At 36.9% G+C, this 26,258-nt stretch overlaps 1 protein-coding gene across 4 annotated transcripts in view; it reads left to right on the forward strand.

Annotated features, from left to right (window-relative positions):
* Window positions 1–26,258, forward strand: part of Lrrk2 (leucine rich repeat kinase 2) — a 155,855-nt gene that overhangs the window by 106,555 nt on the left and 23,042 nt on the right. For 3 of the 4 annotated variants that reach the window (XM_087200061.1, XM_087200060.1, XM_087200062.1), the window contains exons 39-43: window positions 1,373–1,473; window positions 7,235–7,425; window positions 14,059–14,219; window positions 23,965–24,135; window positions 25,441–25,541. In XM_087200061.1, coding sequence (XP_087056187.1) covers window positions 1,373–1,473; window positions 7,235–7,425; window positions 14,059–14,219; window positions 23,965–24,135; window positions 25,441–25,541 — 725 coding nt within the window. The remainder of the gene's footprint in view (window positions 1–1,372; window positions 1,474–7,234; window positions 7,426–14,058; window positions 14,220–23,964; window positions 24,136–25,440; window positions 25,542–26,258) is intronic. The other variant, XM_087200063.1, reaches the window with a different exon arrangement.

The following is a 26,258-nucleotide window of genomic DNA, read 5'->3' on the forward strand; positions in this document are numbered from 1 at the left end:
GTCCTATATCCATTGAATGACTTGGTGTCAAGGTACTATATGGGAGCCATAGATATTGTATGAAGAAGATTTACTAATAGTCCATGGGGTTGATCAGGGCCTTGGTTTCCCAAGATGTGCTGGGTCTTGTAGGCTATATAAACTCCACAGAGTTGGAGGTGATAAGGCAGCAGAGCTCATCAAGGAAAGACAGAAAGCGATTGAAGGTATGCAGCATGAAATAGTGAAGATACAGGGCATTTCTACTATTCCAGTTTGTCTAGAACAGTTGTTCTTAGCCTTAGTTGAAAAAAAAAAAAGAAAAGAAAAGATGAGGAAGAAAAGTCCTCAGGACTTCTCAGTACTAGTTTGATATGAATCTTTGAGCCCAGACGCTAGTGTTTTTAAAAAGCTCTTGGTAGGTACAGTTCAGCCAAGACTAGGAGGAAAAGTACTGAACTTAAACCTAGAGAATGAGACACAGAACAAGAAGCGAGCTAGAAAAGGAATTCAGGGGTAAATTTGAACTGGATTTGATTTAATAGCCCATGTGCAATAATTTGCCTTTGAGCAGGAGAATGACACAATCAAAGAGGAGTTTTAGGAGCATTAATTTTATGGGAGAGAGAAAATGCAGCCTTGGTGGTAGTGAATTCAAGACCCTCTCCTCCACCCACAGGTCTGTCTGGAGGCCACTGAGGGCACCAGAAGAGTGTGGTGGGGAAACTAGGAAGAGTGGGGTGTGCCCAAGTGAGGCTGCCTGTTGGTTGTGGCTGGGGCATGGGCAAAGACTTAAAATAATTATCTTGTTTTAACTCCAGAAGACCTTGAAAGAATTTTATTTTGTTTTATTTTGTACTTTTTGGTACCAGGAATCAAACTCAGGGCTTCACACTTGCCGGGAAGGTGCTGTGCCACTGAGTTACATCCCAGGCCCAGAATTTTATTTTGTTTTGATATATGGAGGGTGGAATAAAACCTAGTTCAGAGAAAAGATGATGACTGCATCTCATGGAGAGTGGCGGAGATTTGGAAGCCCACACCGCGGGTGGACTCACAGGGCATAGCACTTAGGAGGAAGCCCACGGCTGCCAGGGAGATGTGAGGTTCTCTGCAGGGGGGAGTGGATGCCATCACAGGGGCGGCATGGCCATGCAGGACAGGTACAGTGGGAAGACTGGAAGACTGGGAACAGGATATTCAGACGTCTTAGTTTGTAGGTGCCTAAGAAGGAAAGGGAAACAAGGATAGCACTTGGATCCATGAAACAAATGGGTATGCTATTTCTTCAAATATGCAACAGATATAATCACAACAGATAATGTTCACTTGCTTTTCCTGTCCGAAAAGGTAAATTTATGTGGTTTGTGTTTTGTTTTGTTTTTTTCTAAAGGTGATGGCAGTTTTGGATCAGTTTATAGAGCAGCCTATGAAGGAGAGGAAGTGGCTGTGAAGATCTTTAATAAACATACATCACTTCGGCTGTTGAGACAGGTAAGCAGTCCAATAATGTTATTATGTCAGATTGTTAACACATGAGGGTCTCGGAGTCCTTGGTGTCCTGAGCAAAGAACTGGACAAGCCACACAGAAAAGGCAGTGAGGCTGTAGATTTGTGGAAGGCAGAAAACAAAGTGTACGTCACAGGGCAGAATGCTCACAGTGGCCCCAAAGATAAAAGAGAAGGTGCCCTTAGTATCGAAACTATCTGGGTTGACCCCCACCTCATGTAAATATAGCATCACCTCGGGATAATTGTCCTTTCAAAAACTCTCTTGGCCTCTCACATCAGACTCAAATGTCATATTGGAAAATGTGCTTGGTTTCTTGCCCCATGTAAATGAAAAACCAGGACAGTGTCTTTTGATTGGTCATGCTCATAAGTAAATGAAGCGTTAAAAATAGTATCTTCTGATTGGTCTGGTGAACAGTGTCAGTGACAAATCAAAAATGAGAAATAGTGCTTTTCTGATTCCTCCCTTGAACAGTGCACACAAACCATAAGCCTGGAATCATTGTGGGTCCTGTGATCTCCGCATACCTTCTCTTTTCAGGAAATGTTTCATTCAACGGGTTTTTATGACTTCTGACACATTCCACCTGGTTGCCCAGCCCTTATCTCCTACCTCAAAGTCATACATTTTTAATTTCCTGGAACTCTTATTTTTTGCATGTAGTTGTGAAAATGCAAACTAGTGACCGCATTTCCCTCAAAAGTTTAATTATGAAACTTCACTTTGCCTTTAATGGAGTAAAATCTTTTCCCCTGCTTAAAAGACAAAGCAAAGATAGCATTTGGAAAACTTCAGTAATTGTAAATACTCAAGTCTGATGTAAATTTTGCGGGGAAGACTCACATTTCATCTTTTGTTGTAGAACCTTGATGCTCAAAATGTGTACCATGGACTAGGAGTTGGCCATGCTCTGTGAGATGGCTGAAAAGGACACTCTTGGACCTGTTGGGGGCATGTTTTTGTCCCTAGTGTTCTACAGTTGTTTTTGCCTGCTTCCACTAGAGGCCAGCAAGTTCCTGGCTTCAGGTCTTGTTTTTTTTATGGAATGTTTATCTTTCGTTTTTCTGACTCAGAGACATAATGGTTTTTAGTTTTAGTAAATATGACTCCTCTGTGTTCAGAGGCAAAGGAACATTTTAAAGCAAGATTTCACATTGCTGATTTGAGTAAAAGTCAGAAATCTTAAACTAAAACTCTTAACGGTGTGCCCTTCTTTTTTGAATCTATCAACTTTATAAAGAACTTATTAATTGCCTGTTGCAAAAGATAGGCCAAGTTAGCACACTGTTTGTTCCCCAAATTTTTAAATTTAAAATCAGTTATATTAATTTTCCCAATATAGCAACAATTATAACTTGAAATAATAAAACTTTTATTTTTTAGTATACCAACACTAGATAGTGTGTACTGGCTCATTATTTTTTTGAGGTAAAGAAAATTATCATTATTCTTTTTTGTCCTCTTTCTAGCTCTTTCCAAAATTCTAGAGTTTATTGTTATTTTTATATCGATAAATTGTGTGAGATTTATATTCTACTTTGTAATTATAATTAAATTGTTTGCCTTTTGCTTATAGTTTGATTCTAAAACAAAACTAATAAATACCTTTTATATTTGACTTATTTGTACAGAAAGTATTTCTATTCTTTGACAAGAAAAAGTACCCCTCTCTTAGTAGTCTTTTTATCTACTAGATTAAGAATATTCCAAATGTCAAAATCAGATGGATTATTTATTATTATGTGTTTATCATCAATTGAGGTAAATAGGACCTTATTTTAATTTGTATCACAATTATATCCTGATATTTTATATGTCTTTTTGAGTTATTTGGACTTTCTGATAATCTTCTATTTAACATGATGAGAGGAAAGATATACCTTCTATTGTGGCTTTATTAGTGTCTTAAGTTTTTATTATATAGGTGGCATAATGGAGTCGGTTTTCTTCTTCCTTGTTTTGCTCAGGATTTCCTACACTAAGCAGGTGAGACAGATTTCCAAGTAATTTACATAGTTTCACAGATTTGTTTTCCTTGTCCTCCTTGATAGTTTTTGGATTCTGTGACTCTTTTAGCTGAATTGTCTTTATATTTTGTTGGAGACTATCTTCAAGTAATTTTTTTCAGAAAGAGTGCTTTTGAGGTAATTTGAGGTTATGTTTTTAGTTCTTACATGTTAAAACTATCTGAATTTTGCTCTTATACCCGATGGATATGTAATTTTTAGAAATCTGGGCTTGAAATACTTTTCCTTCAAAATTTGAAGAAAATTCCATTGATTATTTTAGTACCTGCTTTTGTTAATGAGTAGCCTGATGTCAATCAAATACTTCTCATACAGGTTAACTTGCATTTAAAAACTGAAAATTCAGTCTTTTAGATTTTTCTTGTCCTTGATATCCTGAAACTTGGCAAACATGTTTATGAGGCACTTTCTTGATTTTGTTTTTTTGAGACAGGGTCTCCCTGTGTAGTCCAGGATAGCCTTATAGTCAAGGCAATCCTCCTGCCTTAGCCTCCTGAGTGCTGGGATTACAGGTGTGTGCCACCATGCCCGGCCTTATTTCTGATCTTTTGTCCAAGAGTATTCACTAGATGTGAGACCCCTGGCTCTCTTGAATTTCCTTTCAAAGCTTTATCTGTAATTTCAGTGAGTTATATGACTATCTCTTACAGTTTTTTACTTAGCAGTATTGCCTCATTTATTATTTAGCTTCTTACTGAATTTTGTTTTGATAGTCATATTTTAAATTTCCAGCAATTTTTCCTTCCCTGCCATATTTTTAGATGAGATGTCATCAAGAATTTTTCTTAATATCAGTTAAAATTTAATTGCTTCAATTACTTGCATGACTGAAGTTTCTCTGAGGTCATTTGTTTTGTGGGTTCATCCTGGTCTTTCTGTTTTATGCTGTTGGTTTTCCACTTAGGATATTTCTGATGACTCCACATATCTATGAATGATCTATATTGGTTATTAAAGGATTGCTCTGATTATTAAAGGTAAATAGAAGGTATTCTGTGCACTTTTGCAGATTTGTTTGCTCCACTTATCACTCTCTGAAAAGGTAGATAGACTGAACTCTTATTGGGTGGGCATTATTTCTGGCTACTTTTTATTTGGGTTACATAGGCAGGAATTCTGAATCACTAATAACCACCTCTGGAGGTGCTGTACTTTACATTGTCTCCTGCCTGCTTGGTGCTGCCTCATTCTTCTGTCTTTAATCTGTTGGAGAATTCTAGATGTTTCACTCTCTGTCCTGCCGTCTCTTCTGAGCTTGAAGACCTTTCACAATGAGTTTCATCTGATAAATTACCTTTACTTTCCATGTTTGAAAAATAAAAATCACAGAGTTGCTCACTGTTGGGTGGATTTAATTCACTGGTTCTGAACAATTTCTTTGTAATTCCTTTAAGCTCTGTGTATTGGTTTTATTCATCGGGATGGCTGTTCTCATTGTAGTAACACAGGTCCTAGGCCTCACAATGATGTATCACAAGCACAGAAAACAAAAAAGTCCCTTGTTTAAAATACTGTAATTCAAAGGGGCCAAAATTCTGACACAGCAGCTCATTAAGTGAAAAAGAAAAACTTCTTTTGGGCTCAGTTGAGTCAGTGTTGTTTGACAACAAGCACTTCTGTTAAGGGCAGTGTTGTGTGCTGATTGGCTTAGAGCTATGATAGTGATAGCTGATTGGCTTAGTGCTGTGATAATGAACCAGTCGCTGTGCAGTGAGGATGGGTTACTTAGACTATTCCCACCTTTCCCCTGAGTCAGCTCCCCCAGAAGTCCATAGGCGGCATGGGTGAGGGTTTGATACCCCAGCAAAAATCAAGATATTCTCAGGAGGGAAGAAGGGAATGCACAACCCATGGTGCTTACTGCGGTCCTCCTTGCCTCGGGCAGTGCTGGGATTTAGAAATAAAGTGAAACATTTTGTATATTGAAGCAACCCTGTGAACAAAATCTGGCATGATCTCTTTAACAATAAGTAATTTGTTATATAAATTCATTTTCTAGTCTTGTTATTAATCTTCAATTTATGTTTCAATTTTATGAAATGTATTTGAATAACTCTGATGGAGTCCAAAACACTAAAAACATATGCAGAGCTGATTGATACATAGGCAGATAGGTAAACTAGGAAAATAGTAGAAGAAATAGAAAAAGAATGTTCATAATGTACTTCTTTAACAAAAAGAGAAAAGAAAAAGAATACCATTTTGGTATTCAGTCCTGCATTTTTGAAGGTTGTGAATTGGTACAGATCTGTTATCCTTTCTTGCTCCTTTTTTTCTGTAATCAGAGTGGCTTTCCCATTGTAGAATGTTCGATTAAGCGTCTGATTGGCTGTGGAAGTAGACAGAGCTAACTTGATTTATTCTCATCAGTTTTAACGAACTGATCTCATCTAACATGAGGGAAAAGGTTTTTGTCTACTAGGCAAATGTGACTTCAGCCTGCAGTTTTGTTCTTGGAAAGCCTTCTCAGGTACTCAGCCTTCCTTGTTCAGCCTACAGAGGCTCCACATTTCTGTTTCCTGAAGGATGTTGTTGGCACTGATACTCTGTAGCTTTAAAGCAGGTCTGTGGCAATGACAGTTCGAAACATGAGTCTGTTTCAGGTCACATAAAGCTGTACATTTGAACTAAATTATGGTTTCAGAATAAAGTAGAATATATAGAATATAATACATACAGAATTCAAAAACAATACCACCATAAAAGAAATTGTAGTTTCATGTAATGTGGTCTAGAAGGATAGATTTCTAGAAAGTGACAAATTTCAACTGAATTACAGTTTCATAGTTATGGGGAGTAGAATACAGTGAATATGGAATCCAAATACCATGGTGTCATTAAGGGGACTACACAGTCTCACGTGATGAGGTCTAGAGAAAGGATGATGTCAGATGCAGATCTCTGCTCCAGCTACAGTGGTGTCTAGTTCATGTTGCAGCTAAGGGACTCCTGTAGGAAGGGGGCCACAGCAGGGCCCTCAAGGAAGGTCCGATCTGAATGGCAAGGAGCCCCATTCACGTGAAGGGTGAAAGGTTTTCTAGCCAGAGGGATCAGTAGAAGCAAAGATCCTGCAGCTGGGAGTTGCTAAGCATGTGCAGAGTTTAACACACGTGAGTGTCTGCAGGGTGGTGAACGAGGAGGAAATAATATGGGGCCTGAAAGGTGGCCTGGGGCAAAGTCAGGTAAGGTCCTCAGGCCATAGAAATACATGGGATTCTAATCCAAGAATAGTATACCGTCATTGGAGAGTTTTGTGATGGAAGGACCCCATATATTTCTGGGGAGTTATGCGTTTTCTTCAGGAAATTTTTGTAGGTGTTAAACCATGGAGGACAGGTTTTACACCCAGTGCCAGTTTCAGTCGAATGACAGTGACTTCAGAATCCTGAGCTGAGCCAGCTTCTGTGGCTGCCTAGAGTTTGGTAGATAAGCTTGGCATGGCCTGTTAGTATGACCTCAAGTTTGTACTGCCCCTGTGTCTAATGTGCTGGCGACAACAGAGCAAAAGGAAAAATAAAACTTTAATTCCAAGAACAGTTTCAAAACTAGGTATTGATTATTGAAAATGGTGAAGGTATATTTAAAAGCTCAAAATAGAAACAGGAGGTTTGGTGTAGTCACCCTAGAGAAAACCGTGCTCACTGAGGAAGGAGGCAATGGCTCTCGGGTAAGAGCCAATGCTATGTTACATCTGTATCATTTTGCATTTTTGCAGGAGCTGGTGGTGCTTTGCCACCTTCACCACCCCAGCTTAATATCCCTGCTGGCTGCTGGGATTCGTCCTCGGATGCTGGTGATGGAGCTGGCCTCCAAGGGCTCCTTGGATCGCCTGCTTCAGCAGGACAAAGCCAGCCTCACCAGGACCCTCCAGCACAGGATTGCGCTTCATGTGGCTGATGGCTTGAGGTAACTCGGTCATATTATTTTCTATTCAGTGCATGAAATGTGTGACTCCTAGCTCATTGCCAGGCTCTGAGAATGGCACTTCGCAATAACTTTGTGTTATTGTTTTCTGTATCCAATTTTGTAATTTCATAACATAATAGGAAGAGCATGCAGCACCTCATAGTTGGAGGTCATAGAGGTAAAGTTCAGGAATCCTGCTCTAGATCTCACAGTCTTAACCCTGTACTGACCCTAAAAATATGTAAGTTAGACTGCCAAGCATGGAAGTATCAATTAGCTAATTCTAAGATTAGATGAGAACAAAATCAAATTCAGTGTTTAGGTTCAATGTTGACCTTATGTGGAAAATTGATTCTGTTCTTCTCCAGTTCGGTTTGTGACCAGAATTGTGGAAAGAATTAAATTTGTGAACCAAGTTACCACTATAATTGGAGACTTTCCCATCACTAGTTTCCTGGTGGTTTTACCTGTGAGTCATCTTTCATTCATTCCTCTCCTACCTCACACCTACTATTTCTGCAAATCTTTTCAGCCCTGCCACTAAAATATATCTTTAAGCAACCTCTTCTCACAAATTCTCTCACTCCCACTTGAGGCTAAGCCCCCTTCGCCTCTCATTGCCCAGCTTGTCCTTCTGCCTTCATTTTGCCTATTCTTGACACCACGGCTAGAGTGATTTTTCTTCCATGTCTTTTTCCTGTTATTAGCCATCTTCCAGCTCACCTCTTAGTCACTGTACTTCATTATTTACTCCATTTGATTTTACTCCTTTTGATATGGTCAGGTCTGTCCCAAGAGAGGATGTCCCCAATGGCTCTATGTCTCTCTGGCATCAGTGCCACCAGTTGCTGCAGATGCTCTTTATGTTTTCACTTTTCAATCTGCCCATCCTTGCCCTGAGAGCCTACATGCAGTGGTAGCCGGGACTTTCATCTTGCTCGACCTGCTGGCTCCAGCACACTGAACAGTGCAGCCTCAGAAAACACGTGTTGGGGTGGCAGGGAGAATGGAGAAGGAGGATAAAAGGAAAAGTGTTCCCAGGACCTAGTGTCCACACAGTGGATGCAGCGTTCCTTTGCTTCCTTCTCTTTGGGAAGGTGAATATGCCTTCCTAGCAGTATTTGCAAATGTGCATGGAGTAGACAATAAGGGAAAAAATTAGTCCCTCACAAACAAAACGAAGTTAGGAGAATATAACTGTCTGAATAGTTTACATGAATATAGTAATGGCATTAAATGAGTAGATTTCTGTTCCTGAGAGGATCCAGAAACTTACCAAAAACCATGTAGATTTTTAAATGCAGCAGAATGCAGGGATTTGGATTTGGGGTGACATACCTGCCTTTGAACACCAGGGGGAACCTTATGTTAAACAGATCTACGTAAATTGCAGTTTAGGCTCCTGTATTTCAGTCACTTTCCTTAATTTAACTAACTTCAGGTGCTGATTGTTTCCTAATTCTTCCACATAAGCCCTAAAGTACTCTTTATAAAATGAAGACTTGGTGTTTTTCATTCAAGTCCCTTTGAAAAACCTTATCTTTAAAACAATTTATTTTAGTTCTCTGAAACCTTAAAGTAACAAACCCAGCAATTTCCGATGAAGTAAATTAGCTCTCAGCATATTTTTTCAATACTTTGTCTCATTTATTCTTAGCATAATACCAGGAGAGCTTTCTAGATGTTATGCCACAAGAGTTTAGTAGGTTTCAGTAGCTATCATTTTTTTTTTTACCAGCAGTTAATATGTTTTTCAAACTCAGCATTAAGATTTGTTAGCCCAAATATATTTTAAGAGAGCTATAGCCACAGAAGGAGGCAGTGACAATAAAATCACAGCCCTCTGGCGTGTCTTGGGTGAAGGAGCTGTTTGGAATGGCATCCAAGAACTTTATTCAACATTACATCTCCCCTCCTCTGAAATCCTGCTGTCCACTGGTACATCTGTAATTTAGTCCCTTCCTTTCAGCTCTTTATTGTAATTCTCACCTGCTCGTGAAGATAGTCACCTGCATTTTCCAAAATTTTCCAAACTGAGTTTGCCCTCTTGCTATTTTCTTCTGCCACGAATCTGTGGTTTCTCATGTATTCCCTACTCACCACCACAGGACTCCTGTAGTCACATCCAGACCAATACCTCCTCCTCCAAAATAAGTATCCATTTGTCCATCAGGGCCGTGAAATTATTTTACATGATTTTAACAAACAGTTCATTTATTTATTTAGCCGCTGATGCTGCCTTGCTTCAGTATTTCCAAGGAATTATCAGAATATTTCTTTTATAACAAAAACCCGAATGTGCCTGAAATTCCCTGTGTTCTCCATCACGCTTGAAGTCCATTCAAACTCTGTAGCACAGCACCTCAGCCCTTCACATGTGCCTCTCACCTACCCTCTGCAGCCCCTGCCTGCACTCTGCATCCTTCCCAGGCTGCAGGGTGAATTTCATGTCTCTGTCCTTACAGTTGCCATTCCTCTCTTTCCCCACATAGTTGTCTGCCTGGGGAATTCATGTCCCATGTGAACTTGCACACATATCTCTCCTATGAAGCTCAGCATCTCCAGCAAGAGGGAGTCTCTCTCACGTTTCTGGCCCTTGCTCCATGCAGGACATTGTATTAGGTGTTGAAGAGGAAGGGTAGAGATGATCTCTCGCTGGAGGTAGAAAACTCAGTCCAGAGGGAGAGTCCACTTGGTCCCTTTGCTTCCATGCTTTTCTTCCTTTATACTTGTCCAGCATTGGTTCATTTCTGTGGCTTTAGTTGGGCACCTGTCTGTCCTGGACTACGGACATCTTAAGAGCAGAGATGCAAACATGGCTTTGTGTCTCCTAAGGACTTGCTCTCAGAGATGCCTCATCCATATTTGTTAAAGGAATGAATGCATTCTATTTTTTGAGTTTTTTTTTTCAGGATGAGATGAGGTTGGACTTTAAATTATGAAGGCAGGGGTTTCTTAGACGTTCTGATGATAATCATGATAAAGAATGACTACTTAACTGAATATAGTTAATTTTAATAAAGTATTTGACAATACTCATTGTCACACAGTGCATCATTTATAGCTGAATTATTGTCTGGAAGGCAAGGTCTGTACCTATTACTATTTCAAAAGCTATTTTGCTATTAAAACCTATTAAAGTGTACTTTTAAAGATTAAATTATATAATTGAACATTCTAACCTAGATAATCTCTCTCCCACTGATATTATTTCAAATTAAACTTAACTATTTTTTAGCATTTAGGAAGCATTCTGAAAGAGTCTGTTCTATAAATATACAGAAATTGTCATACATTATGAAGGATTCAGATACTATTTAATGATGTATGACTTGGCTTTAACATTTTTATTCTTAATCTCCCGGCTTTCCTCTACAGCAAAGGAAGAATAGCTAATGGACTTTCAGTAAGCCCTTAGTAAATTTTCCTTTTAAGCTCATTACTCTTTGTTAAGGTCAACTTCATTAGTACATTTATCTTATTTATCAGCCAAAACTATGTATACTGTAATGAATAGGCCCACTGTCAAATGTCCTAACTACATCCGGGAAGAGGGAGAATCTGCTTCATTAGTTGATGCAGTTAAACAACACGGATTATCTAGACCATCACTCAATGGAAAGTTCAGGGCACCACACACTCTGTTTCTAATCCCTATGACAATGATTGGAACTAAATAATGGAGTAAATACTTTTTAATATAATCTGAACCCAAGCCAAAAACCACAAACAAACAAAGAATTGAAATTAACCTCCATTAAGCCCTGTGAAAATTGTTCTTCCAAGGTAGGTCATAAGATACCTGTGAGATTGGAGGAACAGAGAAGACAGAGTTGAATTTTGTCGAAGTCCAGGAAAAGGTGGCAATAGTGAAATTATTTGTTAGGTCACTGTAAGCTCTCTGATAATGTTTCTGGAATGAATGAGACCTTGTTGAGATTTAAACTTTCCTGCTGTTTTATATTAACTAGTTTTTAATTCCTTGTCTGAAATGTCCAACTTTAGTTGCTCATGGTTAAATGGATCAGTTTCTAAAAAGAAAGACTAATATCCCTCAATAACATCTTCCTCAAGTTAATGTTTTATTCATTCTCTCAATCCAAATGTTCTTTGTTCACCTTAATTTATAACAGAATTGAATTTACAGTAAATTATATTTATATTCAGAGTAAAATGAGAAATCTTTTATTTTTATTTGTTATTTTTGAAAAGTAGGAAATATTCTCCAAAACATCTGGAAACGTTTTAGTCAGAAAAAAGTAACAAAGACAGGTGATACAATTTTAAAAGGTGAAATGAAATTCTATACAGTTTTAAGAAAATCAGAACTGTTAAATAAATGAGTCATAACAAAATTTTATTGCCTCTTATTTAACATTCTTTTTTTTTTTTCAGTACAGGGGATCAAACTCAGGACCTTGTGGTTGTGAGGCAGGCGCGGTGCCACTAAGCTAAATCCCTGCCCCTTAACATTCATAGGTTAAAAATAGTTAAAATACTCATTTTACATTAAGAGAATTCAGAATTTCTGTTCTGTAATTGTTAAGGTGTATGAAAGAAAATCCTCCAGAGTTGTTACTTTGCCTGAGATGGTTGTATCTTAAAAGTTTAAATCGCTCACTAGGCATGATCGTTTTTTTTTTTTAAAGCATAACTTTGCTTCGCAATATTAGATTTTTATGTTTTGATTTTCTCCTGTAATATCGCTAAGCTTTCAGAGTCAAAGCACAGAATTATTATTTTTTTTGTATTAAATTCTTTTATTGGTATATTGTAGGTATAGAACACAATTACATTTCTCATTGGGAATTGTACCTTTATATAATGCATCCTGGTTCTTATTTTTTCCCCATTCCTAGCCCTCCCTTCACGCCCTTCCCTATTTACAAAGACTTTATTTCCATTTTTCCCATTTCTCATCATTTTTTCCTTTCCCTTCTTTCCTTTCCCCTGTGCCTCCCATTACCCCTACCCCTTTGGACCTTTTATTCCTATATTACATTATCGATTATTCATTCTAATCATTGGTACATTTTAGGTATACAATATAATGACATTCATCATTGGAAATTTGCACCTTTACATAGTCTCTCTTGGTTCTTGTTTTTCACCCTTGCCCAGCCCTCCCTTCAACCCCTCCAGCCCTCCCTATTTACAAAAATTTTGTTCCTGTTTTTCCATTTTCTCATATTAATCCCATTCCCTTCTATCCTTTCCCTTAGCCCTCCCACTTCCTTCCCCTTTGCCCCTTTTCTTCCTATTTCACATGACCTATTATACATTTAGTCCTTATTTACACTTTCAGTGTCTCACACCAGACAAACTATTTGGTATTTACACATCTGTGTCCTATTTATTTCACTTAAGAGTATTGCCTCAATGTGCATCCACTTAGCTATAAATGTCTCTAATTTCTCATTTTTTATGGCTGAGTAGTACTCCATTTTATAAAAAACCCACATTTTCTTTATCTAGTCTCCAGTTGATGGGCATTTGGGCTGTTTCCAAGTTTTAGCTATTACAAACTGTGCTGCTATGAACATGGGTGCACATATATCACTGTGGTATGATTCTTTTAATTCTTCGGGGAAGATCCCCAGCAGTGGAATAGCGGGGTCAAATGGGACTTCCAGTCCTAGTTCTTTGAGGTATCTCCACACTGATTTCCACAGTGGTTGCACCAGTCTACACTCCCACCAGCAGTGGAGCAGGGTTCCTCTTTCCTCACAGCCCCGCCAGCATTTGTTATTGGTTGATTTCATGATAGCAGCCATTCTTTCTGGAGTGAAGTGGAATCTCAGCGTTGTTTTCATTTGCATCTCTTGAATGACCAGTGATGTTGAACATTTTTTCATGTATTTATTTGCTATTTCTACTTCTTTGTCTGAGAAATGTCTGTTCATTTCAGATGCCCATTTTTGGATTGGGTCTTTAAATTTGGGAGGTCTGATCTTTTTAAGTTCTTTATGGATTCGAGATAGTGGACCTTTGTCTGAGGAAGAGCAGGTGAAGATTTTTTCCCACATTGTAGATTGTTTCTTCACACTGCTGGTGGTTTCTCTTGCTGTGCAGAAGCTTTTTAATAAGAAGAGATCCCATTTGTTGATTGTTTGTGCTAGTTTATGGGCAACTGAGGTTTTGTTCATAAAATCTTTTCCTATACCGATGTCTTCAAGGGTTCTACCTAACCTCTGTTCCAACTGGTTCAGAGTTTCTATTTTAACATTTAGATCTTTAATCCATTTTGATTTTAGTTTAGTGCATGGTGAGAAATACAGGCCTAGTTTTAATGTTTGGCAAGTTGAAGCCCAATTTTTCCAGCACCATTTATTAAAGAGGCTATCTTTCCTCCAGTGAGGGTGTTTGGCTCCTTTGTCGAAGATGAGATGGCTGAGTGTGTCTGGCGTTGTTTCTGCATCTTCTAATCTGTTCCACTGGTCCTCAAGCCTGTTTCTTTGCCAGTACCATGCTGTTTTTATCACAGTAGCTTTGTAGTATAGTTGCAGGTTGGGGATTGCAAAGCACAGAATTTTTGATAGTTTACATACAGGCATAACAAATTGAAGGACATTATGACAAAATTATAATACTGTAATCACATTTTAATAAGAGCCCCTGTGCATGTTCTGACAGATATCTCCATTCAGCCATGATTATCTACCGAGACTTGAAGCCCCATAATGTGCTGCTTTTCACCCTGTATCCCAACGCTGCCATCATTGCCAAGATTGCTGACTACGGGATTGCTCAGTACTGCTGTAGGATGGGCATAAAGACATCAGAGGGCACACCAGGTAGGACAGAAGGTTTGCTTGACCTTCTCTCCTCAGAATGGATAAGCCATGCTCATACTATGGGTTCAGGAGAGTCAAAAGAAGCACTGTGGCTTTTCACACTGTGAGCAGGTATTTGTTTTCTGAATAATGCTGACCATTCCCTTGACATTTTTATCATTTTATTTTGTTGGACCAAAAACAAAAACATTATATAATATCCCAGGGAAAAAACTGAGTAAAAAGGGGAGAATATTTGATGTCAAGTTATATTTTGAAAGTTAGATTTTAATAACCTTCAAATACTCTAGAGCAGTGGTGGCAAACCTATGGCACATGTGCCGCAGCAGGCTGTTTGTACCATTTAAAGCTCTAAAAGGTTCACCATCACTGCTCTAGAGGTATTAAATGTAAGACAAAGCTGTAATATAGGTACTGTTGGCACTTAGCTAAAAATGAAACCGAACATTAAGGTAGACAAATTCTTTTTCATAACTGAACTCAAAGAACTCTGAAAACCAGGATATTTTTTAATAACTAAACTATATTGATGTTGACTGTGATCTTTATTTCTTATACTCACTGTGAATGTGTGACATTTCACTTCAGAAACATAAACGTGAGTACATGGGGCTGGTCCTGACCCTACTGAGGGTTGATGTAATGTAGGCTATGTGCATCATTATTAGCTTTCCTAAAATTAGAAAGTATATATTCCTCAACACTTCTGGCTCCAACAAGAGTTGTACATAAAAGCTTTGATCTGGGTTTGTACTGGTTGCACTGTTCCTGACAGAACAAACACAATTTCTTCTTATTTTAGGTCGATACAAGGGCTTAGGGCTTTAAACACTGTATTTCAGTTTTCTTTCTTTGTAATTTGTACAGTGTTAAAACTTCCATGCTTAAAGATTGTGTGTTTCTCCATGCAGCCCTGCACAGGGAGATGAGTTACTGTGTAAAGTGAAACATGTCCACACTGGAGACCATTACATCTATGATCTAACATCATTTTCTTGTCTTTTAATTTTGATTTCTAGGGTCATCCCTAATCCCCCCCTTTTTTGGCTCTTGCTTCTTCTGATAATCCTGTCACTACTAGTGTTAACTGAGTGCACCCAGTAACAATTAATTTCTGGTGTCATCATATACTTTTGTGTTTCCATGGCCCTGCACCTAGCATGTGCTCCCCACCTCATTGTCTACCCTCTGGGAAACCCCAGCCCCACCCTGTTTCTCAGCTCCCCTCTACTTCTACTCAGAGGTTCATCAGAATCTCAAGTTCTGATTTGTAAGAAATAATCACAAGGCCAGCAATCTGTATAGATTTCTTATCTTTCAGATTGTAGTTTGGGCAGGGAATAAAAAATTGAGAGGTTGACATCGCTTTGGAGAGGATGGTCTTCAGTCAGCCTTTATCTTTGGTCAACCAGTGTGCTGGGAGGTATGTGTAAATAAGGTTGTAGGTGTCTTAATATCAACTTGGTGATTGCAGCTCATGCCTAGAACAGAAGTAAATGAGTTAGAGGACATCTCACTTGGCAAAGAGGTTCTAGTCTGTTCCACTGTCCCCCAACTTACGTGCTGAGATAAGCAAATGGCCTGAGATTTCCCAGGGTCCAATGCCTGATTTTATTTTTGCTCCAAATGCATTCTCCTTTTTGTTTTGCATGGTTGTGTTTTGAAAACATTCCCATAACCACATCAGAGTTTATATTTTAGCTGAGAGTGTCTCTAGGTTGTGTAACAATAAAAATAACTCATTTCTTGAGCACTTGCTGTGTGCCAGTTACATTAGAGACACAATCTCTTATCTCTGGGCCAGGTCTGAAAGTTTGCTGTTATTTTCTCATTTTTCAAACATGAACATTTAGACTCAGTAATATTCTGTCACGCAGTGAGTGGCAGAGATGATAGCTCAAGCTAAATGAAAATGGATTTCAGAGAGGTATTTAACTTTAAATCCTACAGTCTGTTTCCTAGACAACCTGTAACTCTAACATGTGCTCAGAATGACTTAAATATTCAATCAGTTATCAAAAAGCAAAACAAAACAACAGAACCATTAATAATAAGTAGAGTAGCAAATATTGTCAACTACAAGTTTGGGAAAACAAGTGCTGAGGATGGAATTGTAGAGGAAAAGTGGACACAGCCCAGTGATGCTGTGTTTGTAGATCTGCTTGCTGTCTTCATGGGAGGCTGAGGTGGGCACACAGCTTTTGCACTTCCTTTCTTGTCCACTTAGAGAGGACATTGCACCTCTCTGGGGACTAGTGAGACGTTTCTGGATTTGAGCTCTGTTACTTGCCTCAGTGGTCCAGACCAGCTAGCAGCCAGCTTCCCATACTGACTTTTGGCAATAAACATGGAGAAGGATCATGACACAAATACCCAGGGCCTGATCTGTGTTTTTCTACCCACTTTTTGCTTAGGTTACTTAATGTGTTGTATTTTTTTCTTGTTATATCACCAAACTTTTCTTTATTATTACTATTTTTATTTGTAGAGCACTTCCAGTTGTCTCAGTCCTAAACTCTACCTCAAATTTAAGTAATAATACTGGTCACCATTACTACCATCACCCAAACCCTTACTAAAGCAATTCTGAGAAGAAAATACTGCAGTTCCTCTTAAATGATGTGCCTTCTCTGTATCTTTTCCCTTAGATCTTCCTGTTAAGGTTGTATCTTTTAACATTAAAACTTCTTGAGAAACCAGAGACCTTATAATTGTTAAATTTTGTGTTGTGTTTTATATTAATCTTTCCTGCAGTGCCTTCATCCTGACTGTGCCTGTGAGTGTGGGTGAATTATGGTATCTCAGAGAATCCGTGAATAAGCACAGACCATTCTGGTTCATGAACAATGTTCCTGGCTTGTGCTTAGTTAGCCTTTTGAGTGGATTGATTATCTCATTTATACTTTATGACCCTCAGATTTAGGTCCTATTACCGTTCTTAGTCCACAGGTGAGGAAACTAAAGCTTAGGGAATGTTAACTATTTCTATCGGGCAGTACAAGATGCAAACCCAAGCAGCCTAAGAGCAGAGCCTCTGGCCCAGAGCCGTGACATCACAAGACCAAAGGCAGGAACAACTCACTGACAAGTACCACATTGCAGTGTGAGTCCATGTACATGAAGGATAAATATGGGGTGAGTGAGTTTAACTTTAAACTCCTTGGAGAGTTTCATCATTAACTCTACATGGATTTCCTTTTGAGAGTGACAGTCAATTCTGTATCCTGTGATAGTATATTGTTGACTGAAGTGAATCTGACTGATGGCTTCCGGTCTGTCAACATCCATATGACAGTCATTAGATGAATGAAATGTTACTCTCTGGATAAACACTGTCACCTGATAGAGGTTATGCAGCATACTCTACTCATACTTCTCTGACATTAAAAAACAAATAAAATACATGTTTCTGGGTACCATGTGAAATATACTCAGACTTAATTCATATATTTCTCATATTCTTGATCCATGGATCTTTATTTGCTCATTACATTTGTTAAAATTCAGGCTTCTCTGAAAAATTATTGCTAAAAATAGTTTTTATACAATGAGTCATATTTTTCTCAATTACTTTAACATTGTGATTGTTACAGTAATTCTGCAAGGGAAAATTATACTTTATGTATTCATTTATTCATGCATTTGGTAATACTTTATTAAACACTTACCAAGTACCAAACTGATTCCATTTAATAGCTTTGAGATGTTCATCAGTAAATTGTTAATGCAATCAAGGACAAGAGGAATTCCTTAAATGGATTTATAGAAGCATTTGAAAGAATATTATAACAGGCACTTCCTGAATGTATAAATGATATTATATTACCATACTGGGAGTCAGGTCAATGAAGACACGTACTTTGAAAGAGGAAGGTAAAAAGGTTAAAAACATTTCCATATTGAAGTAAATATTTCTTTCCATATTCACAATTATATTATTGTTTTCTGAATAATTATAAAAAAAATTCTAGCCTTTTGAGCAGCTCTCCTCTGTGAGTTAGAGCCTGGAGGAATAAAACCTGTTGGAAGGGATATGTGCATTGAATGAGAATTTAGAAACTAGAATAAGTGATTCTTCAAGTCTCTTCCCTCTCTGATTCTGTGATTCTAAATTCTAACAGTGAATTATCAAGGAAAGAAATAGGCTGAACGTTTTCATAGTCCTTGAATAGAACCTTGATGTAATAGATACCTAATTAATGTGTTGAATGAATAATAAATAATTGGATAAGATTTAAATCACCTTCTAAAATCCTTTTTAAATTCTAAGAAGATAAGCATAAAGATTGTTAATGAACTATTTAACATGTGGGTAGCTCATTATTTTTAAGTACTCTTGACTTTACCATTAATTATATTGGTAGTCCTAAAAAAACAGCATGACATTTCTAAAAGGACTATGTCATTTGAACAGTGGAGCGTCTATTCTGTCTACCACAGTGATTCTTGTGCATATCAAATGAATGTTCAAGAAGGTTTGTTGTAAAAACTTCAGAAATACAAAAAAGAAAAGAAAATGTGTACAATATCAACACATAGAAATAATCATTATTACATTTGGATGTACTTATTTCTAGTCTTTAATGACTACATGCATATATACATTCTCATCTGCTTTTTTTGAAAATGTTTAAGCCTATAGAATTTGAAAGAATAATGTAATGTGCATCCATCTGCCCTACATATATTCATGATATTAAACTATTCACTCATTTTATAGATTCTAAACTATACACATATTCACTGATTTTAAACTATTTTTTCTCCTTTCTCTTTTTCTCTTTGTATGTGAATATGAATCTTTGACTCTTTGGCAGCAAGTGGTATTATTGCTAAGAATATGGCATGTATTTCCTAAGAATAAAGATGTTTGTTTAGTTCATCACAATACCAAAATCACAGTTAAGAAAATTAGACAAGAGGAGGCTTCTGGACACCCGCACCATCCCTGCCAGCAAACAGGAGGTGAGCCATTCCCAGCTCACAAAAAGAGACTTCTGGGCCGCTGCGCCACCCCCGCCAGCACACAGGAGGTGAGCCAGTCCCAGCACACAAGAGGAGGCTTCTGGGCTGCTGTACTACCCCACCAGCACACAGGAGGTGAGCTGTGCAGGGGCCAACAGCAACCCCCCACCCCCATTGAAATGAGACACATAAACAAGTCTCAAAACCAGACTTCCAGATCACCTACAGCAATCCCAAAAGGGAACGAGATGGAACACTCTGATAGTGAAACACCTGGACTTCCTGAACTGGCAACAAAAGAGGATCTGGAAAAAATGAAATCAGAAATAATTTCTCAGATAACAGCAGAGATTGTGCTCATGGTGCAAGATGTGATTGATAAATCTAGAGAGGAGCTCATGAACATGATGGAATCCCAACATAGGAAACAAATGGAATCCATAAAACAGATGCAAACAGATTTCCAGGAGATTAAAAACTCCATTGAAAGTCTACGCAGCAGAATGAGCCAATGTGAGGACAGAATTTCAGATATAGAAGATAAGATTGCAATTAGTGACCAGGAAAAGAAAAATTGCTTTAAAATTATAAGGGACCATGAGAAATCCATCCAGCAACTGCTAGACGATGCAAAGAAGAATAACATAAGACTGATTGGAGTCAATGAAGAAACAGGAGAGTGTGCAGATGACATAAAAAAACTGTTCACAGAAGTAATGGCACAAAACTTCCCAAGGAGGGGAAAAGAACTTGACATACAGATAAGTGAGGCATATAGGACTCCAACAGGCCTTGATTAAAAAAAACCCTACACATAGGCATATAATTGTTAAGATTCCAGAAACCCAACAGAAGAACAAAGTTCTACAACCAGTTAGAGAAAAGAAATGAATCACATATAAAGGAAAGCCCATCAGAATCACAGCAAACTTCTCAACACAAACATGCAAGGCAAGAAGAACTTGGAGTGATGTATTTCAAGCCCTAAAGGAAAACAGCCTCCAACCCAGATTGATGTACCCTGCAAAACTATCTTTCATAATTTCTGGAGAAATAAGATACTTTCATGACAAAGAGCACCTTAGGAACTTCATGAATACCAAACCAGCACTCCAAAAAATTTTAGACAATATCCTAGGAAAAGACAACGAGGATCACAACCCCAGGAAGCCCAGCAGAATGAATCCGTTGGGTGCGACAAGAAATTAAATACAAAGGGGGAGAATCCAACAAACAGAAAAAGTCATGAAAATGATAAGGCAATATGTATGAGTTATAGCCATCAATGTTAATGGTCTCAACTCACCAATCAAAAGAAATAGACTGGAAGAATGGGTCACAAAGCAAGATCCAACAATATGCTGTATACAAGAAACACATTTAATTCGAAAAGAAACTCATAGTCCGAAAGGTAAAGGGTGGAAAACAATACTCCATGTGACAGAGACCTGAAAAAAAAAGCAGGAGTAGCTATCCTCTTTGCAGATCAAGTGGATTTCAAACGAAAACCTGGAACACTCTGTTCCCAAGAATTTCAGATAAGGGATACTCAACTTGTATACAAATCTATTGTGAACATGTGTTTTCATTCCTCTCAAGTAAAAACTTAAGAACAGGACTGTTGGTTCTTAATAGTAATACAAGAAATTTCTAAATTGTTTTCAAAAATGGTTTTATCATTTTACATTCACATTAGCAGAATTAGAAAGTTTTAACTGGTTCACACCTAAGCTGACATTCGTTCTTTTAAAACTTTTAACTTCATCTTCCTAATGAGTGTATAATTCAATCTTGTTATTGTACTGATTGGTATTTTTCTGATTCTAGTGTTGCACACCTTTCCTTGTGCTGTACTGGCTATTTATCAACTTCTTGTGTCTACTTTTTATTTTTTTATTTTAGGTTAAAAAAATTTTTTTTGGTACCAGAGATCGAATTCAGGTCTTTTTGCTTACAAGGCAGGTGGCAGAACCACTGAGCTAAATCCCTGGCCCTTGAGTCTACTTTTTAATTGGGTTGTCTATTAATGAGCTATAAGAGTTCTTTATATATTCTGGTCATAGGTTATATGCATTATAAATGTGGTTTGTTTAAGGACTACTTTTCATTTTAATGATGTCATTTAAAGTTCTAAATTTTGATGGAATCTCATTTATCAATTTTTTTCTTTTATACATCATTTTTTACATCCTATGAAATTCTTGCCTACCCTAAATTCATACACATTTTCCCTTGTAATTTCTTCTTAAAGTTTTATAGTTTTAGTCTTTCATATTTAGGTTCATAGATCCTTTCAAGTTATTTTTATGTATAAAAGGGTTGAAGTTAATTTTTTATATACAGATACCAGGTGTTCTAGTGCCATTTGCTGAAAACACTATCTTTTCCTCTGCTCTTTAATTGAGTTTATATTCTATAAAATGTTAATGTTAAATAATCTTTCAAAACTCAGTGGAACATATATGTGTGTTTCTATTTCTAGATTCTCTGTTTTATTCCAATGATCTATATGTCTTTTCTTACACCAACACTGCCTTGATTACTGTAGCTTTAGAGGAAGTCTTAAAATTAGGTACTAAACATCTTCCAACACTGTTTTTTTAATCTTTTTCTTTTTACTTTTCTAGGTCCTGTGTACTCCTGCATAACTTTTAAGTTTCAATATCCAATTCTTCATTTATAGCAAGTATACACAGACCTGAATTTTTATGTATACCTTGTGTTTTCTAATCTTGCTAAATTCAAATACAAGTTCTAGGGGCTCCTAGAGATTTTCTTAGTATTTTCTCTGTAGATGATCATTTCATCTACATATAAAGATTTTGCTTCTGCCGTGCCAATCTTATCCTAGTTGTGTCATTTTATTGCCAGACTATTTTGCTGGGGACTAGGTTTCAAAGTTTGATGGACAGATAAAGAGTAAGCATATCTGCCCTTGTTCCCCACCTTAAGGAGAAAGCGTTGTATCTTCTCCATTCATGTAAGGTGTTCTCGCTGGAAGTATGGAGTACATGTCTTTAATCTGTTGAGAAGTTTCTGTTCTACTTCTAGTCTCCTGATAGCTTTTACCATGAACAGCTGTAGAATTTAGTCCAATACTTTTTCTCCAACTAGTGACAGGATCATATGGCTTTTTCCTTTCCTCTGTTAAAATGATGACTTTTGGGGGTGGATCTTCCAGTGCTGAACCAACACTGTCATCCCTATAACAAAACCACTTTCTACATCCTGCCAGATCTGACTTCTAATAGTTTGTTTTGTTAAACAAATTTCTATCTATGTTCATACTTTGTTCTTCTATTATCTTCATCCAGTTTTAGGATTAGCACAATGTTGAGTTCCTAAAATGAGGGGAGAAGTGTTCCTTCTTTTTTCTGCTTTAATTGTTTGATATAATTTATCAGTTAAAATGTTTATGAGCCTGCTGTTGTCATATAAGTAGGTTTTCAAGCTAGGAATATACTTTCTTTAATAGGTGCTATTCAAATTTTGTATTTCCTCCAGAGTTAAGTTTCATTAATTTGTCTTCTAAGTTACTTCTTAGAAGTTGTCAAATTTATTTCAAAACAGATTTTTGTAATATGCTTTCTATACCCTTTTAAATTCTGTAAAATCTGTGGTAATGTCTCCTAGATCTTGATATTGTAATTTAAAAAATGTATAATTGATATTGTGTAATAGGAAGAAAAGGTGTAAAGGAGCAGGGGAAGTGGGAGGGGTAGGAGAAAGGAAAGTAGGGAAAAGAAAAAAATATGAGAAAAGGAAAAAAAATGGAAACAAAGTCTTTGTAAATAGGGAAGGGTGGAGGGGGTGAAGGGACGGCAGGAGAATGGGTAAAAAATAAGAACCAAGCTACTCATGTAATGTTACAAGATCCCAATGATGTATGTAACTGTATTTTATACCTAAAATGTACCAATAAACTTAATGGGGAAAAAAAAGAAAATTCAGTTGATTTTTTTCTCATATTTTAGATAACTTTGACCAAAATTATACCCTATAGTTTCTTTTCATTTATGTTATAGCTTATCATCTTGAAAATTATTTTAATGTACTGTGTAGTATACACCGTTTAACTATTTTCCTGTTGTGGTTGGGTTTCTTTAGATTGTCGATATTTTATATTGTTGAATTCTTTAGATTGTAGAAATTATTCATTTTTTTCTTGAAGGATTAAAAGTGATTTATCTCTTGTGGAATGAAAGGTTTATTCCTCTCTAAAAAGAACTTCAGTCAGGAGCCTCAGAGAGGGCACTTTTATTTCTTTTAGCTTGGTTTTATTTTTATTTTTTCATTGGATAGAATGAAGTGGAAATAATAAGGGCATTGGACTTTGATTCAGGTTAAAGTAACTTGACGTGAAGTCTAGGGAGCTCCTCCCTCCTCACCCTTCTTTTTCAAAATCACTGCCCTGAAAATGGGTCATATTAGGAGCCAGAAAAATGATAGATTTTTTCCTCTGCTTCATTAATTATAACTCCCTACTCTATAATTTATTATTGAATGTTTATCCTTTTTATCCTTCAAAGCGATTGTATTGAAGATTGAAGATCTTTTAATAGGATTATAGGATTCTATAATAAAGATCGAAGGAGATTTGTATCCTGCTGTGGTTCTGGGGACAAGGCTATTAACTGATTTCATCAGATATCTCCTTGCAGAGATCATAAGACCTCTTAGAAACCAAGGCCCTGACTCTGTTTGGCCTTAGGATCTACTTTCTTGGATGTGTGGCCCCTGGTTGTTGGGCGTACTTATTGCTGTATCTGCTTTTTTTCAGGGTTCCGTGCTCCTGAAGTTGCCAGAGGAAATGTCATTTATAACCAACAGGCTGACGTTTATTCATTTGGTTTGCTGCTCTATGACATTTTGACAACTGGAGGTAGAATCGTAGAGGGTTTGAAATTTCCAAATGAGTTTGATGAATTAGCAATACAAGGAAAATTACCTGGTAAGTTCTGTTTTGTCTCCAAGAAAGACTTTTCCTTACTGCCAGCAGTTTCATTTCCAAGTAGTTGTATACTGAATTTATTTCACTACACATAAATTTTGTTTGATGCATGGATATTCTTAAATCCTGTGACACATTAATAAAAATCACATGAAAAATATTTTAGGCTTCAAAAAAATCCCAAATTGGGCCGGGGATTTAGCTCAGTGGTTCCACCGCCTGCCTTGCAAGCGCAAGGACCCCAGTTTGATCCCCGGTACCAAAAGAAAAAACAAAAAATCCCAAGTTAATATTTGTGAATTTGGCATTATAGTTACAAGAATACTCAGGAAAGGAGAACTGCTGTTAGAACCCCAGATTTGGTAACTTCTAATTCTCATGAAGAGTTACTATGTTCCCACTAGGCAGGAGTATTTTCATTTTTTTGGAGCAAAATAATTTATATGCAGGAATGAAAGCCTGAATTATTTACAATGATAATTGTTAGTAATAAATATTAAAAAGAACAGGTAAATGAGTACTTAATGAGATCAGGCCTCCTTTTAATGGCTGCCTTATGCTTTCAAGAAATTCTAGGAGCTCATCATTCATTCCTTGATCATTATTTTAATTTCTCCTACAAAGTGTCCATTTTATTTATTTAGGTTTCTCACGTTTCTCATTTCCTTTTCACTTAAGAAATACTTTTGAATACACACAATGGAGCAGGTACAGGGAATGTAGCATTAACTTTTCTACTGGAGGACTTCAAAGGATCCTGGCAAAAATGAAAAGGAAATCTATTATTCTTTGAATATGTCATAGAAACCATCAAGGTCATTTTGTTTATATTATTAGTTAGCTTTTCAGTAGAAGTATGTAGGTTTGCATTCTGCACCAACCTGAAGAATGTCATTCCTCTTATAAAAATCAAATATGCACAAACCCATTGGGGGTAGATATGAAGATAAAATGCATGCTTACTTTTAATATTAAAATAAAAAGGATTTCAGTAGAAGCCTAATTATTATATAAGCAGAAATGTTTTCCATGTCCATTTTAAATGAAAGTATGGAATGGAAATCTCTTTTTTTATTCAGTTGGTATCTGTATCTCTTTTTTTATATCATAGAATGATCAAGACATCTTTTTTGCTGCCACAAATAGAGATCAAATTAGCTTTAATTTTGTGATAAGTAAATTCGTAATAAACACAGGAATGTGGAGATCAGTGTTTTCCTTTGCAATGTCTGGAGTTCTCGTATATATTCAGAGGAAATAAATAACTTTGTTACTGTACTAGTATGATATTTTTCAATCTTTTAGATCCAGTTAGAGAATATGGCTGTGCCCCGTGGCCTAAGGTTGAGAAGTTAATTAAAAAGTGTTTGAAAGAAAATCCTCAGGAAAGGCCTACTTCTGCCCAGGTATTCTTATATTCAAAATTTGTTAAAATTTTATACAAATATGCTAGACATGTGTATACATGTGTAAAATCCCCAAATATATTTAGTGAAACATGAATAAATATACACACACAATTAAAATAGTTATAGGTAAAATCCCTATAATCTCCATAATCTTAAAATACAAAAAATATTGACAGTACTTAAGAAAACCCCATATGTCTTTTTCTGATTGCTGTTCTGTATTTATGTTTTCTCTTCTGTAGCATGCCTGTTTATTATTTTGTTCATTTTCCTAATGTGTTATTTGCCTAAAATTACACAAGCAAAAGACAATCTTTTTTTTTTTTAATTCTTTTATTGGTACGTTGTAGGGATACAACACAATTACATTTCTCATTGGGAATTGTACCTTTACATAATGCATCTTGGTTCTTATTTTTTCCCATTCCTAGCCCTCCCTTCACCCCCTCCACCCTTCCCTAATTACAAAGACTTTGTTTCCATTTTTTTCCATTTCTCATCATTTTTCCTTTCCCTTCTTTCCTTTCCCCTGCCCCTCCCACTACCCCAACCCCTTTGGACATTTTTTTCCTATTTTGCATTATCGATTATTCATTCTAATCATTGGTACATTTTAGGTATACAATATAATGACATTCATCATTGGAAATTTGCACCTTTACATAGTCTCTCTTGGTTCTTATTTTTTCCCCATTTCCCTGCCTTCCCTTCAAC

Source organism: Heterocephalus glaber, unplaced genomic scaffold, assembly GCF_053883595.1.
Source record: "Heterocephalus glaber isolate CG9 unplaced genomic scaffold, H.glaber_assembly_v1.0 deba00001733, whole genome shotgun sequence".
Classification (NCBI taxonomy): Eukaryota; Metazoa; Chordata; class Mammalia; order Rodentia; family Bathyergidae; genus Heterocephalus; species Heterocephalus glaber.